Source organism: Urocitellus parryii, chromosome 10 (genome assembly GCF_045843805.1).
Source record: "Urocitellus parryii isolate mUroPar1 chromosome 10, mUroPar1.hap1, whole genome shotgun sequence".
Taxonomy (NCBI): domain Eukaryota; kingdom Metazoa; phylum Chordata; class Mammalia; order Rodentia; family Sciuridae; genus Urocitellus; species Urocitellus parryii.
In genome coordinates, this window is record NC_135540.1 from 102871985 (window position 1) to 102889167 (window position 17183).

Here is a 17183-nt window from a genome sequence, read left to right on the forward strand (position 1 = left end):
TAAAAATTGCTGGGGATGCAGCTTAGTGGTAGAGTGCCTGCCTAACATTTAGATTCAGTCCTGTTACACACACACACACACACACACACACACACACACATACACACGCACAGTCTGAGAACCATAGGTAATAAGCTAGCAAAACTATTTTTGATAAATTGTTTGGCCACTGTATTTCACTAGCTTTTTTTTTTTCAGCTTATTGGAAGTACATAGAAATCCCAAACACCCAGAACCCATTGTAATTTTACAATATTCTGTAAAGTAGGGCAACAAAGTTAGGTTATATTAAACATGGCTCTTCAGGTGTTGTGGTGCAGCACTGGGAAGGCTGAGGCAGGAGGATAGCCTGAGCCCAGGAACTGGAGACCTGCCTGGGTCACATTGTAAGACCCCTCCCCAACAAAAACACAAAACCCATTATTCTAAGTCATACAGTCATTTTGTGATGACCATATTTTGTAATCAAGATATATACTTTGATAAAAGATTATTTTTTTTTCATATGAATTTGTGAATATTTTGGTTGAAAGCCTTACAAAAGCCTAAACATTAGATCATATTACTTCATGTTTAAATTACCCTTTCTTATGGATAATAATACAATTACATATCCTCAACACACAAATTTAAGGGCACTACAATTTGCTAGATCAATATTAATTATTCAGGTTCATTTAGCTTAGGGATAATGTTAATTAAAGTAAAGAGAATATATATGCTCAGAATATTTAGAATTATCTTCCTTAACTCTTCTGGTTCCTCAAGTAATTTCTAGGCCTTTATAATTTTTTTAGTTTATAATTTATTAATTTTTTAAATAGTTTTTAAAATTAATTTTTAGTTGTAGATGGACACAATACCTTTATTTTATTTATTTATGTGGTGCAGAGGAGCGAACCTAGTGCCCCATGTATTCAAGGCAAGCGCTCTACCACTGAACCACAACCCCAGCCCAGACATTTACTTAAAAAAAAAAAAAAAAAACACTTTAGATTTTGAGATAATATAGATTTTTGCATTTGCAAAAAACACAGTCATGTATCACTTAAGGTTGGGGATACATTCTAAGAAATGTGGTGCTAGGTTTTTTTCATCATTTTACAAATATCATAGAGTGTATTTATACAGAGATGGCCAGGACATCACTAGGTGATGTGATCCTATGGGACTACTTCATAGATGCTGTCCATCATTGACCAAAACACTGTTATGTGGTGCTTGACTAATACAGAGAAATCCCATATACTTTCCCACCAATTTCCCCCAGTGGAAACATCTGCCACACTATAGTGCAATATCAAAAACATAAACAGAAAACTGACATTAATACAACACATCAACATTATTCAGATTTCACCCATGTTACCTATACTCATTTGAGTTTGCTTGTGTATTTAGCTGTATATGATCATATCAAATCTGTAGATTCCTGTGTCCATCAATCCAGGCAGGATACAGAACAGCAGCCAGGCTTGGTGGTGCACACCTGAAATCACAGCCACTCTGAAGGTTGATGCAGGAGAATCACAAGTTCAAGACTGTGAGACTTATTGGGGATTGAACCCAGGGCACTTTACTACTGAGCTTTTTTTTTTTTTTTTTTTTTTTAATTTTGAAACAGGGTCTTGCAAACTTGCTGAGGGTCTTGCAAAGTTGTTGAGGCTGGCCTCAGACTTGTGGTTTTCTTCCTTGGCATCCTGAATTTCTGGGATTTTAGGCATGCACCATCGTGCTCAGCTATTATTATTATTATTTCACAGTGCTGGGGATTGAACCTGGACCCTCGCACATGTTAAGCAAGTACTGTACCTCTGAGCTACATCCCAGTTCAAGAAAATATTTTTATATGTAAATATATAATATTTATATATATAATCACAACATATATACATATATATGTGTGTGTGTGTGTGTGTGTATATATATATATATATATATATATATATATATATATATATATATTCAATCTTTGATAAGAATCTTGAGCAAAATAGAGCATCTCCATTTTATGATCTTTGTTCAAAGAACTTAACATTATGTGACTCAGGTAAATATTAACCTTCGTTCCAAACATGTCCCTGGTCTCAAAAAACCTGCTAGCCAGAACTTAGTCTTGCATGATGCTTGATAGAGCTTGAAACTGCACATTGTCTTCTTGTTCCAGTACTTTATAGTTTCTAAGGTCAAGGGGTTGGGTATAGAACTATGCCAGTCATTAGGTTATTCCACCTGAGGGCTAAAATGCTCCCACACTCTGGTTTGTGATATCTGGACTCTGCAGTTTTGCTTTGCCAGCTGGTTTCCTGAAGTTTCTGTTACAGGATGTGTGACAGGGTGTAGATAGCAGGCTGTTCCCTGCTCTGAGTTACTCCATGATATACAGAACAGTAGGCCTCACAGGCTGTGCCTAGCCCTGAGCTACTCCATTTTATAAAGCAGAAGTTTGCCATGAGTTACTGAGGTGGAATGGCTCTATACCTTGTTTGTACAGGAAAACAACTACCATCTGAATAGCACATCCATAAGGCACAAAGTGATAATCATGCTAATAAAAACACCACCATGAACTTATCAAATTATTCAGAATCACCCCCATATCAGAAAAACGAGGCCTATGAATTTATCAAACATACAAGACCACTGAATGGAGCAACCTCCTCATTTGAGACCCATAAAAGGAGGAGTAACCTAAGACTGAATATGGTGGTACCATGATCCTGTCACCTGGTCACTTGTGACAACCATACATGAGCACTTTCAGCAGCCACAATTCACCAAATACTCTTGAGTCACCTGACAGTCATAAGCCGGGCAATCACAAATTCTTTTATTCTAGTCTTAACTGCTGATATCTAACACTCAAGTCATATATCACACCTTACACACACACACACACACACACACACACACACACTTCTGTATATAAATTAAATAGAAAGGCTAAGGAAGAATTAATACATAATAGGGGGCTGAGAAGGCTAAACTGAGAGCAAAGGCAGATACAATGCAGTCACTCTAGGTGGTAAGATTAAGAATCATAGCTCAGTTGGTAGAGTGCTTGCCTCACATGCCCAAGATCCTGGGCTCAATCCTCAGCACCAAAGGAAAAACAAATCAGCCTCACCCTAAGCAATTTAGCAAGACCCTATCTCAAAATGAAAAATAGAGCTGGGCGCAGTGGTGCGTGCCTATAATCCCAGTGGCTTGGGAGTCTGAGGCAGGAGGATCACCAGTTCAAAGCCAGCCTCAGTAATTTAGCAAAGCCCTAGCAACTTAGAGAGACCCTATCTCCAAATAAAATATAAAAAGGGGGTTGGGGTGTGGCTCAGTTGTTAAGTGCCCTGGGTGCAATCTCCAGTACTGAAGAGGAGGAGAAGAAAGGAGAAGAATAAGAATCAGCCTGAGCTGAAGAACTTGTTGAGGGCACAGAGCTGTCAAAGCACAGAAACTTAGTTTTTTTGTTTCTGGGGATTGAACCCAGCCCTTTTTATTCTTTATTTTGAAACAGGGTCTTGCTAAGTTGCTTAGGGCCCCACTAAGTTGCTGAGGCTGGCTTTGAATTTCTGATCCTTCTTCCTCAGCCTTCCAAGTCACTGGGATTACAGTTATTCATCACCACATCTGATGCACAGGAACTTATTTTAGACCAGGCAGCTTCAGAGCGTCATCTTGGAGAGTCACCTTTAGATGTCAGCTTGGAGTGGGCTGTGTGCAGTTGTCATGGGCAGGAGAAATCATCGTGCTCTACTAAAGCCTGAGGACAGAGTCTTGGAGGTTTTTCCCTATAGTGATTTTCCTGGACAAGACTCGTGACGAGTGTCTAGGTGATGGGTCCGGGTGTCACCATGTCCAGGCGTCTTTTTTGTGTCTCAGATGAGAGAGTTGCTTCTTTGGGTGGTCTGATGTGTTTGATAAGCTTATGGGCCTGATATTTCTGATATGAGTTTAATATGCTTATATATTCATGTGCTTCTGATTAATTTGATAAATTCATAGATTATATATGTTGGTACCAGGGATTGAATCAGGAGCACTAAACCACTGAACTACATTCCCAGCCCTTTTTTGTATTTTATTTAGAGACAGGGTCTCTCTGAGTTGTGAAGCGCCTTGCTTTTTGCTGAGGCTGGCTTAGAACTCATGATCCTCCTGCCTCAGCCTCCAGAGCCACTGGACTTACAGGTGTGTACCACTGCACCCAGCTTGGTGATCATTTTTATTGGCATAATTATTTATCAGCTTGTGCCTTGTGGTGGTGCTAGTAAGATGGTGGCTGTTTATTTGTAGAAACGAGGTATAGGATTATTCTATCTCAGTACTTGTTCTCAAAATGGAGTAACTCATGGCAAACTTCTGCTTTATAAAATGGAGTAGCCCAGGGCTAGGCACGGCCTGAAGACTTCTGTCTATACCTCTCAGAGTAACTCAGAGCAGGCAGAGCTTTCTGCAGAGGCACACTGGAAGGCAGGAAGAAGAAGGGGCGTGTTGCTACATGCCTGCTGTTTCTTTCAGTGCATGCAGGAGCCCTAGTAATGACCCATCACCCTGGCAGAAGGAACTGGCTCCAGTCTCCAGCTTTTCATACACTCCCAGAGCCATCAGCATCAGCCATGCAGCTGTACCTTCTCAGAGGTCCCAGTTTTCCAGGGCCTCACCTCCAAGTTTTTAGATTCTGTAATCCCAAATCTATTCCCTGTGTTTCCTCAGACTTTGGGTGATACCCGTCTCCTGGAGCTACTATCTCTGTGAGCTGCTTTGTTCTCCCTTTCTGCTTTTTCCAGTTCTCCATCATGGGGATAGCCAATTCCTTTTATTAAATTCTCTCTGGTGAAATACCTAGTGAACCTTGTATTTTCCAGACTAGATTCTGACTGAGAAAGGGAGTAGGTCATGGGATCAATATTTGATATATAGACTTAAGAATCACAAAATAAATGGTTCTGTTGGTGCACGAACTGGCTCAAAATTTTCCTCTCCTCTAAATGTCTCACAAAGTGATCAGTAAATATGCCAAAGGAAACATCTCAAGGAAGAAGAAAGTGCAAATATTATTCTCAAATACTGTACGAATTACTTTTGGAGGGCTCTGATATATGTGTTGCTCTCAGAATAAGCTTTCTTTCTTTATTAAATTTTTTAAGTTTTATTTTTTTTTCCATACTGGGGATTGAACCCAGGAGCCCTTTACCACTGAACTACACCACAGCCCCCAGCTTTTTAAATGTAGAGGCAGGGTTTTGCCTTGAACTTGTGAATCTCCTGCCTCTCCTTCTTGAGTCACTGAGACTGTAGGTGTGTATCACTGGCCAGACTGAGTGGTTTAAACAACAGAAACTTATTTTCTAACAGTTCTGGAGGTTGGAAATCCAAAGTCAAGGTACTTGCAGGGTTGGTTTCTCCTGAGGCTTCTGTTCTTGACTTATAGATGGTCATTCTTTTTTCTGTGTCTTCACATGGTCTTCTCTCTGTGCTTGCCCATGTCCTAATCTCCTGTTATTATTAGGGCATCCGTCATGTTGGATTAGGCTTCATGCAACACCCCCATTTTAACTTACTTAAAAAAAATTTTTTTTAATTGTAGATGACACAACAATTTTATTTTATTTTTTTATGTGGTGCTGAGGATCGAACCCAGTGCCCCACACATACTAGGCGAGCGCTCTACCACTGAGCCACAACCCCGGCCCCTTAACTTACTTTTTAAAAGACTCTATCTCTCTGGGTGTGGTGGTACACACCTGTAATCCCAGTGAACCAAGAGGCTGAAGCAGGAGGATCACAAATTCAAGGCCAGCCACAGCAAATTAGTGAGGTGAGGCCCTAGCAATTTAGCGAGACCCTGTCTCAGAATAAAAAATAGCTGGGGACCCTGTCTCTAAATACAGTCACATTCTGAGGTGCCAGAGTGTAGGACTTCAGATAAGATTTTGTTTTGGGAGAGGACACAATTCAGCCTCTAACACCTGCCCTCAGTCAGCTGTTTGAACAGCAGCAGTCAGGGGCTCCTAAGCTCATCCTGCCTCATTTTCCAATTAAAAAAAAATTTTTTTAAATTCTTATTTGGGTATTTGCCTTCACATCTTTAAATGATATAAATTCCTCTTCTTGATTTTTTTCTGGTGTATTTTTCAACTCTTGGTTAAGCTGGGAGAGATGGCACATGCCTGTAATCCCAGAGACTTCAGGAGGATTACACATTCCAGACCAACCTCAGCAATGTAGAGAGACCTGGTCTCAAAATAAAATAAAAAGAACTGGGGATGCAACTCAGTGATAGAGGGCCTCTGGGTTCCATATTTAATTCCACAAAATAAATTAGTTAATTAAAAAATAATAATAATAATAAAAGAGCAAGAGGTAGCTTGTGGTAGAGTGGTAGAGTGCCCTGGGTCATCAATCCCCGGACAGAGGGAGGGGGTGGAGGAGGCAAGGATCACATTCCCTTGCTTATAAACTTCCACTGGCTTCCTAACAAATTCCACCTCCCTGACCGCGGCCTCCAGCACCATACCTGATCTTGGCCTTCTGACTCTATCTCCCTCCCCTGCCCACTGCACCCACGAGGCTTCACCATGGTCCAGCCACAGTGGACCTCTTCCAGTCCCCTGAGCACCCTGAACTGGCTCCTGCCTTGTTGGCACTTGCTTTTCCTTGAACCTAGAATTCTTTTTCCCACGTTTTCACCTGGCTTCCTTTTTCTCATCTCTCAGCGCTCAGCTCAAAAGTCATCTCTGAGTTGCCTTTCCTGACCTCCCCGAGGGAAGCCTTGGGGGCCCTCCCAGTTTTAAAAATTATTTTATGGATTCATCTGTTTTGGAATTTCCCGTGCCCAACATGTGCACACTGCCTGGGACACAGGAGAGGCTTAACAAGAGAAGCAGGTGGATAAGAGCCCACTCGGGCTCCAGAGGACTCCCCGGGATCCGACCAGGTTCTGGTTTGCTGGAGGTGGGTCTCCTCCCTCCTTACTTCCAACCTGGCGGGAGAGAAGGGAGAGAAGTTCTTGCTAGCCCACCCACTCCTCCCTCTTTCTCCTTCCCGTAGCTAAGTCGTTTCCCGGTATCCTTCCTCTCTCTGGCCCCTGCCACCGCGCCCTCTCTACCTCTGCGTGTCCAGCTGGCCGCCCACTCCTCTACCCTCCCCGCTCCGCCCCTCCCCTCCCGCCGTGTCGCGCGCCCGCCCCCGATGTCCCCTAGCCGGCAGCGCCCTCGGAGCTGGCACAGGAGCAGATCAGGAGAACAGCTGCGCAGGGAGGATGGCTTTCGTGGCGCTGCGCTTGGTACTGTTGCTCCTGGCGGGGGACTTCGCAGGTAATGAGGACCATCGAAAAACGATGGAGAGAGAATCCGCCCGTGGCTGCTCCCTTCCCAAGTCTAGGTGGCGTTAGCGGTGTCCCCAGCACCCGTTACTGACGGTTCCAGCAGGGGTCGAGGAATGCCAACTGGGGCTTGTGGGGTGGCTTTGTAGAGCCATTGACCCTCTGTTCGTTGTTGTTTGGGCTTCGCTCCCAGCTGCTTTTAAGTGACACAGGCCCTCTGCCCTTTCTCTCTTTAAGTAGATCTGTTGCTGTCCAAGATCAGGCTTTGGGGTTTCTGTACCCGGGATCCTGCTGAACGTCCCCCGAGATGAGCGGCCCCGGGAACGCCTTGAGAAACGGGCTTTCACCTGCCCAGACGCGGCACATGGAGTTAAAGTGCTCATCTCTAACATTAAATTTTGTGTTTATTACCCCAACCCACAGAGGAAAAGACGATCACCTACTGTTCTGACTTTTGTAACTTCAAAGAACTTTTCCAACCAAACCTAATAGGAACAGAACAAAATGTTCGTTCCATGTGCCCGTTATAAGTGCCAAGGGCTGAAAATTGTCTTTTTTCTTTAGAGGGTATGGAGCAGGGTGGTTCCAAGATGCCTTAGACATCAGAGGCAGTGGAAGAAAGTGTGGATAATCACAAGATGGGTAAAACAAGATCAAAAAAACCTTTATGAACTTTAATCATACATGGTAAATTATGTTTTCTTCTTGCAGCCTCTTCGGATGCTGACCCTTCAGAGTATAAGACAGTAAGTACACATTGTTTCCGCTTGCACAGGGAAACCCTCAAAGCCACTTTCAGAAACTTGAAAAAAAAAAAAACTTTTTTTTTTTTTTTTTGTGGTGCTGAGGATTGAACCCCCAGGGTCTTGTCCATTTGAGGCAAGCAGCAAGCACTCTACCAACTGAGCTTATTCCCCACTCCCCTTCCCCTTCCCCTCTCCTCCTCCTCCTCTTCTTCTATAATGGTGATCTACCCCCTTTTTTTTGTAATGGGGTGCTTTATCACTGAGCTACATCCTGAGCCCTTTTTTATTTTTTATTTTGGGAGGAGGCCTCACTAAGTGGCCCAGTCTAGGCTCGAATTTGGAATTTTCCTGCTCCAGCCTCCTAAGTTGCTGGGATTGCAGTTGTGCACCACTGTGCCCAGCTACATTTTGTGTACTTTATCAAATTAAATTCTGTGAATGTAAATGATGACCAAATGAGAACAAGCCGAGGCTGTCCAGAGCTTGCTATAATAGTTGGCCTAGAGAAGCTTTGGTGTGGAGCAACAGGGAGCAGGGGGCATCCTATGGGATTGGCTAGGGGTGCACATCATGTTTTCCGTTGTTGGTCCTGAGTTGGAATTGAGGATCAACGTTAGGGAAACTGTCAGTTATTAATCAAGTCCTGGCTATTTGGGCTGCTTGTTAAAGGGCTTATTGTTTGGTTTCTGGATTGTCACTAGAGGTAGCAGTCTGACTTACTACCTGAGTTAAGCAGGCTGGCCCCCTAAGGATAGTTTGTTAACAGCAAAACTCACACAACCACCTTATACTTAAGCTATTTGCAAACAAATGCCTTTCTCCTTTCTCTCTAACCAATTCCTACAGCATATTGATCACTTACTAGTTGTAGACTATTCTGATGCCTGCCAGCAGACACTCCTTTTTTTTTTTTGTACCAAGAATTGAACCCAAGGATTCTTAACTGAGTCATATGCTCAGCACTTTTTATTTTGAGACAAAATCTTGCGAAGTTGTTTGTGACCTTGCTAAATTGCTGAGGCTGGCTTTGATCTTGCTATCCTCTTGCCTCAGCCTCCCAAATCTCTGGGATTATAGGCGTGTGCCACCCTGCTCAGTTCTGCCAGTAGACATTCAACTCTGTAGTTGGCAGAGTTATTTATTTTTTTGATAGTGCTGGGAATTAAACCCAGCACAGGCTAGACAAGTGCTCTACCACTGAGCTATATCCCAGCAGAGTTGTATTTAATTTACTGGAGATTGAACCCAAGGCTACTTTATTACTGGTGTGGTGGTGCCTTCCCGTAATCCCAGATATTCAGGAAGCTGGGATAGGAGGATCAAAAGTTTGAGGCCTGCCTAGGCAATTTAACAAGACCCTATCTCAAAATAAAATTTTAAAAAAGGCCTGAGGATGTAGGATATATATATCTCCTAGTTTTCCTTCTCTCTCTCTCTCTCTCTCTCTAAGTAAATGGTGATCTCTTATTTTCCTTTGGAGTAAAAGAAGTTACTCTGCCTTTGCATTGAATAAATGGAATATAACTTTCTATTGATATTATCTGGATTTCTAAAGATGTAAGCAAGGCTGGCCATTGGCCAGGCTGTGAAGTAGAGCTTCTCTCTGCTTAGCACTTTACCTAGTGGCCCACTGCATTCCTACTGCCCTGGCGCATATATATATATATATATATATATATATATATATATATATATATCCTTATAATTAACCTTTTGTTAAAGTAAGAATGTTCACCATAGTCTGATCACTGTGACCAGTTCTAGTCCTGACCTAGCTCATGACTAGTAGCTATGAGTAAGACAAATGACCTCTCTTGCTTCAATTCCATCACATAAGAAGGATGAGTTCTAGTACCCCATATTAGGGCTCTTTAACAAAGTGTCACAAACTAGGTGGCTTACCAGAAATTGTCTCATTGTTTTGGTTGCTTAGAGTTTAAAACAGGTGCAGGCAGGGCTGGTTCCTTCTGAGGGCTGAGGGACAATCAAACTTGTAATCCCATGCCTCAGTTTCTCTAGTAGTTGTGTGTAGGATGTTTCTAAGAAATCTAGGGAGACTTGGGACATTGTCCTCTCCTTAGCTATATTTGTTATAAGTGTGTCTCTAATCATTCTCTAATTTCTTTTTCTTTTTTTAGCCAGACTGTGATCGATATAGGTTACCAGGATGTCCTAGGGACTTTAACCCTGTGTGTGGAAGTGACATGACCACTTATCCCAATGAATGTACTCTGTGCATGAAAATCAGGTAACATGATTTTAAAACTGTAGACTAGCCAAGTTTTCTTCATTTCTTTCTTTTTAATTTGGTGTGTGTGTGTGTGTGTATGTGTGTGTGTGTGAGTTTGTAGTGCTGAGAATTGAACACAGGACTTTGCACATGATATGCAAGTACTCTACCACTGAATTATATCCCCAGCCCTTTTTATTTCAATTTTTATTTTATATTTTTATTTTAAGATAGGCTCTTGCTAAATTGCTGAGGTTCTTGCTAAATTGTTGAGACCAGCCTTGAACTTTTGATCCTCCTGTGTCGGTCTCCTAAATCCCTGGAATTATAGGCATGTGCCACCATGCCCTGCCCATTTCTTTTCTTTAATTTTGATTCCTTGAAGGTAGTGACTCTTTCCTTGGATGTAAGAGTCAAATGTGACATAAGTAATCCTCAGTCTTCAGAGTGACATTTAAGAAGATGTAAAATCATCAGTGCATTTTCTAGGTCAAAGTTAGAGAATGAGGTTAATGATTAATCAACTGAACATCAGATATTCAAGTTATCATGGATGCACAATTTTCCCAAATTAAGAATATATTTAAGAGCCAGGCGCTGTGGTGCATGCCCGTAATCTCAGCAGTTTGGGTGTATGCCTGTAATCTCCTGAGGCAGGAGGATCACAAGTGCAAGGCCAGCCTTGGCAACTTATCAAGGCCCTAAGCAACACAGTGAGACTCTACATGTGGGAAAAAAAAAAAAAATGGAGCGAGGAGGCTGGGAATTTGGCTCAATGAATTAGTGCCCCTGGGTTCAATCCCTGGTGCACACGCACACACACAGGCGTGCGCACGTACACACACACACACACACAGGCGTGCGCACGTACACACACACACACACACACGCACACGCACACACACACGAATATATTTGGGGGGCTGTAGCTCAGTGGTAAAGCACTTGCCTAGCATTCTCGAGGCTCTGGGCTTGATCCCCAGCACTGCACACACACATAAACAAAAATATATAATAGTTGGAATATTATATTTTCTTTTAAATTTAGAGGAGAGGCACAGGTGACCTGCACATCTGTACTACTAGTTGGGAAGTAGGATTTACTAACTACTTGGTAGAATGTAAAGAATATGTTACTTGTGGCTGGAGTTGTGGCTCAGTGATAGAGTGCTCGCCTAGCATGCATGAGGCACTGGGTTCGATCCTCAGCACCACATAAAAATAAAATAAAGATATTATGTCCACCTAAAACTAAAAAATTAATATGAAAAAAAAGAACGTGATACTTGATGCCCTCAATGTAACACATCTGACCACCCCCCTTCACCCCCCACTTTTGGTATGCTTGTTTGTATAGCAAAGGTACATTCTGTGACCTCAGGCTTCACCAAGTAATCTCCCTCCGTCTTCTCAGAGTGTTCCTAGGGGCTAGTGCCCTGTGCTCTAGGGTTAGGGGGGAAATGGCAAAGTGCAGATGGTGGAGACTTTCACCTTCTGTTTCCTAGATTTATCTTAAAACTATAAATATAGAGCAAATATAGCTCTGGAAAGAACATAATATATGATGATATGGGTCTTTTTAGCACAAAGAGTTTAGCATGATAGGTAATGATATTGTTCAATTTGCAGGGAGGATGGTCATGATATCAAGATCATCCGAAGTGAGGCGTGCTGATGGGGCGGTCTTTGGAAGAGAGGATGCATGAGACCGCCTTCCTCCATGAATAAATCCCCTCCCCCCTTTCTCTTTTCCTATGCTTCATCACCTCACCTTTTCTGAGAGGAGGTGTGGAAGAAGAGCTATGTGTATTGATGGCTAATTGTAAGAATGTCTTGTTCTTTGCTTTTGCCCTTCAGCTCAGCCAACTGCCCAGGTGACTTGTGCATTGCTTCGTTTAGTTGGAATAAATCAGCATTGAATTCAACGACTGCTGTTTTGCATTTGTGTTCATCAGCTTTGTGTCGCTGCGACCAAAATACCTGATGAGAACAGTATTAAAGATGAAAAGTTGAGGTGGGGGTTGTGGCTCAGTGGTGGAGCACTTGCCTAGCATGTGTGAGGCACTGGGGTTCAATCCACAGCACCACATAAAAATAAATAAATAAAATTAAGATATTGTGTCCATTTACAACTAAAAAACAAACAAACAAACAAAAAGATGAAAAGTTTATTTTGGCTTATGGTTTCAGAGATGTTAGTCCATCTCAGCCAATTCCATGCTTTGGGCTTGAGGTGAGGCCCAGCATCATGGAGGAAAGTTGCTGAGCTCAGCAGGGTCAAGAAGCCAAGAAGAGAGTGTTCAGGGGCTGCAGGTACACCCTCTGAGAGCACACTCCCAGTGACCCATCTCCTCCAGCCAGGCTCCTTCCTACAGTCACCACCCAACCAATTCATTCAAACTAGGGTGGACTGATCAGGTTACAGCTCTCAAAATTCAATCATTTCACCTCTGAATATTCCTGCACAGCATAACACTATTAAAAATGCTTCCCCAGTGTAGGGGAGGCAAAATTTTATCTCCATTGGGCCTGAGAATTAAACATAAGACCAATCAACAGGAGAAAAACACACATATTTAATATGAATTTTTTTGTGGCATGAGAACCTTTATATGGAAATGACCCAAAGATGTGGTACTGAGCATTTACATACTAAAGTAGACAAAGAGTAATGAATTATGAGACTAGGACAAGGTTAAGGGGACCTGGGCTGGGGTAGTTAGTTAATTGGGTGGCAAGTACCTAGGAAGATAAGGATTAGTCTAACAAGGTTTGTTTGTATAGACTTCCCCTGGCCCCAAATTCTTGTCCTTGATAAGAACATTACTTTCCTTTTGGAACAGGCCATGTTTCATATGGGAATTTCATCTGCTTTTGAGAGACAGAAGGAAGGTCCCACCTGCTGTCTCTAAAGTGCCTTTAACTCAGAACAGCTAATATGCCAGAGCAGCACCTTTGGGGTGGCATGTCCTCACCTCGATCACTCAGCCACCTCACAGTGGTCCTTTCATCCCAGGCAAACGTGAATTTCACTACATGACAAGTAGGGTCATTGCTGAGAGGACAAGACTGATCCCCTTGTTCCTTTCCCTGATTCCTGGATAACTAGTTTGTGTGTAACTGGTCCAGTGTTCCTCACGTGGCAAGAAACCATGAGACACTTGGAGCTGACATTAGCTTAAGCTGGTAAAGTAAAAAATCATTAAAGTGAAAATTTTTATTAGTTTCAAAAATCTCCCATCAATTCAATTTTCTTCTAGGATGATACAGGAATTTGGCCTTTTCCTCTTTTTTAGAGTGCTGGATCTCAATCCAGGGTAATTTCTCATCCAGAGAACATTTGTGGTGTCACATTTGAGGTATGGGTGCCAACATCTCCTGGGTAGAGTTCAGAGTGCTTCTACACATCTTACAATGCACAGCACCGCCCCCACTAACAACTTTCCAATCTAAAATGTTAGCAGTGCTGAGGCTGAGACACCTGTTTTAGAGTTTGGCACTGCATAATCAATAAAATTTTTCTTTTTAATAATTATTCTTTAGTTGTAGTTGGACACAATACTTTTGTTGTTGTTGTTGTTTATTTGTATGTGGTGCTGAAGATCGAATCCAGCGCCTTGCAGGTGCTAAGTGAGCACTCTATTGCTGAGCCACAACCCCATCCCACAATAAATGTTTTATAACAACAATAAAAGTAGCCAGGGGTTAATTTAGAATGATAGTGTTTTTTGGGTAGTGCATTGTAACACCAGGAATGGTGAGACATGAAGCAAGAGGTAGCTGGGAGGGCAACATTGCACAAACATCATGACTTTTGGGGAAGTGGTCAGCTAATTTCAGAATCATTCTGATTCCAATACCCTAGCTTCAGTTTTCTTATCTGGAAAATGGGGATGATGCTTAGCTCATGGAATCGTTGTGAGGAAACTGCATAGTGCTTGGCACATGGAAGCCACAGAAATGGGAGCTTCTGCTGTTTTAACAATCCCTCTTAGAGCCTAGCATGGTGGCCCACGCCTGTAAACCCAGCTGCTCTGGGGTTGAGGCAGGAGGGTCACAAATTCAAAGCCAGCCTCAGCAACTTGGTAAGGCCCTAAGCAACTCAGCGAGAACCCTTATCTCTAAAAAATATAAAACTGGCTGGGGATGTGGCTCAATGATTAAGCACCTCTGGGTTCAATCCCTGGTACCAATGAACAAACAAATAAATCCCTCTTAGAGAAGAAGAAACAGGTACACAATGGCAAAGAAATTTGACCAAGAATGAACATAATGAAAACAGTCTGGACTAGAAACCTGGTTCTTCAAATTTCCAGTCCTCTGTTTTCACATACACCAGAGACAATGAAGTGGGAAATGATACAGCATAAAAGTGCCAAAAGTAATGTCCTTTAAATTTTTGGCTTACAAGTTTGGTAGAAGTAGTGTATGCTTTCTGGATACTTTAAAAATTTACAGAATTCAAAATTATCAAAATTAAAAATGAAAGAGTAACATAAAATGAAGTGAATAGTAATTTAAAAACTAAAAAATGAGAAAGTTGCTAAACTCTCCCAGTGTATGTGTATAAAAAATCACACACATGCACACAAACTTGTCCTGTAAATTTGCTTTTCCCCTTAAGTATTGGGTCTGTTTTCTTATCCATATATGTCATTGTTTTTTGTTATTTATTTATTTATTGGTTCTGGGGATTAGGGGATTGAGTTGAGTTGCTTGCTGAATTACTTAGGGCCTTACCAAGTTGCTGAGGCTGGCTTTGAATTTGTGACCCTCCTGCCTCAGCCCCCAGAGCAGCTGGGTTTACAGGCATGGGCCACTATGCTAGGCTCTAAGAGGGACTCTTAAAACAGCAGAAGCTTCCATTTCTGTGGCTTCCATGTGGCCTTGCATATGCTGAGTATTCATTCTATCACTGAGCCATACCTCAACCTACTTTCTTCTTTTTGTAGATACCCATTATTTTATTATTGTGCCATACTTTATCTAATATCTATTGATCTGTATGTATTTAAGTGGTTCAATAGGATTCACTTGGTTGGAAGTGTGAAAATCCCAACTCAAATTAGGCTGAATTGAAGATGGACTTAATTAGCCCTGATGAAGCAGAATGACTAAGGGCATGGACTTGAAGTCAGAGGTGTGCACTCACTGGCCAAGTTGCTTTTTGACCCAGTTTGCTCATCTGTAGAGTGAGGAAGACAATGGTGTTTTCCTTGTACTGTTGTTGAATGTTAGAAATAAATCACCAGGTCAGTCTTGAAGCAAGACATGGAGCTTTTTTTCGCTGGCACATCAAGGGGCAGTGATCAAGTTGCCTCGGCACATCTTGACCTCTTGAAGAAGGTAGGGTATCTTTTTATAGCCCTAAACGGATAGCTACCAGCAAGTCAAAACCATAGCACATAGGAAGTGGGTCAGAATGACCCAGTTCGGGGTACAGTACACTGACCAAGAAAAATGGGAATTAAAATGAGAACATCTTACAAATGCATTTCTTAGGAATACATTGTATAAGAATAACAGGAACATTTTTCAACTGCCATGCATTGACAAATAGTGTGTGCTTAGCAGGAGGTGGCAGAGGCAGGGTTTTAACATGGGAGAAGCATTTCTTATATGAAATGGAGTCTCAGGGTAAAAGGAGTTTGTCTGGTCAAGGTACATATAGTTTGGTCCATTACAATAAGGTTGTTGTGAGGATTCAATATGACAACACATGTGACGTGCTTAAAACACACTTGAAATGTTGGTTATATTACAGAAAACTGTCCTTTAAAAATTTTTTTTCCCTCAGTCTTAGTGATTGAATCCAGGGCCTCATGCATGCAAAGTAACCACTCTACCACTGAGCTATAATCCCAGTTCTTAATTTCCTTTCTTTTTTTTTGTTTTTTTTTTTTGCTGTATCTTTTTATTTTTATTTTGAGACAGGGTCTCATTAAGTTGCTTAGGGCCTTGCTGACTTTGAACTTGAGATCTTCTTGCTTCAGCCACCCCAGTTGCTGGGATTACAGGCTTGTACTACTGTGCCTGGCCTTAATTTGCTTTTGGTCAACAATACTTCATGGAAAATTTTCCATGTCAGTATACATAGCTGTACTTTATTTTTAAAAAAACTCACATACTATCCTATAATATATAGACATATCATTACTTATTTATTTAATCCTGTATGACATTTATTTCTCATTTTCACCATCACAAATAATGTCACAATAACAGCTTTGTACACATATCCTCCTTTATTTGTGCAAATATTCTGCAGGATAAATTCATAAGATTGGAATTATTTAATTAGAACTTAGGTTTAAAACATTGGAGGACATTGCAAATGAGTGTCTGTTTCTTCTTTCCACTATTATTATTTAATAGAAGCAGTACCACCTGTCACTTGCTTAGTCAGAGTTGTACTGCAAACCCAGATTTGTATCCATCCTTTATTGACTAATTTCTTTTTCCATTAAGAATGTTCACATTATAAAAGTGATATATGCTAATCATAGTTACCTAAAGTAAATCATGAGAAATATAGTTCAGCAGTCCATGGGGAGTTCTAGAACAGAAGTCCCCTGAAGACAAGAGATCTTGGCCAGGCAAAGTGGTGCATGCCTGTAATCCCAGTGGCTTGGGAGGCTGAGGCAAGAGGATCATGAGTTGAAAGCCAACCTTAGCAATTTAGTGAGGCCCTAAACAAGTCAGCAAGACCCTGTCTCTAAATAAAATATTTTTTAAAAAGGGCTGGGGTTGTGGCTCAGTGGCTAAATTCCCTTTGGATCAATCTCTAGTATCAAAAACAAAACAAAACAAAAACAAAGAAACAACCACAACAAAAACCCACAGAGATCCTGCCCATCTTGCTTATCACTATATCTTCAGTGGCCGA

General features: G+C 41.7%; 1 protein-coding gene across 1 annotated transcript; it reads left to right on the forward strand.

The window, feature by feature from the left end:
- Positions 1-7229: 7229 nt before the first annotated feature.
- Spink2 (serine peptidase inhibitor Kazal type 2) lies at positions 7230-11972 on the forward strand. Its single transcript, XM_026387602.2, has 4 exons — positions 7230-7313; positions 8033-8067; positions 10206-10315; positions 11927-11972. Exons 1-4 carry the CDS (start codon positions 7259-7261, stop codon positions 11970-11972), a joined length of 246 nt encoding a protein of 81 aa, XP_026243387.1. The 5' UTR covers positions 7230-7258.
- The last annotated feature ends 5211 nt before the right edge of the window (positions 11973-17183 follow it).

Coding starts and splice junctions, on each gene's coding strand:
- Spink2 (XM_026387602.2), top strand. CDS start 7,259: ATGGCTTTCGTGGCGCTGCGCTTGGTACTGTTGCTCCTGGCGGGGGAC. Junction 7,314..8,032: donor CCTGGCGGGGGACTTCGCAG/GTAATGAGGACC, acceptor TTCTTCTTGCAG/CCTCTTCGGATGCTGACCCT. Junction 8,068..10,205: donor ACCCTTCAGAGTATAAGACA/GTAAGTACACAT, acceptor TTCTTTTTTTAG/CCAGACTGTGATCGATATAG.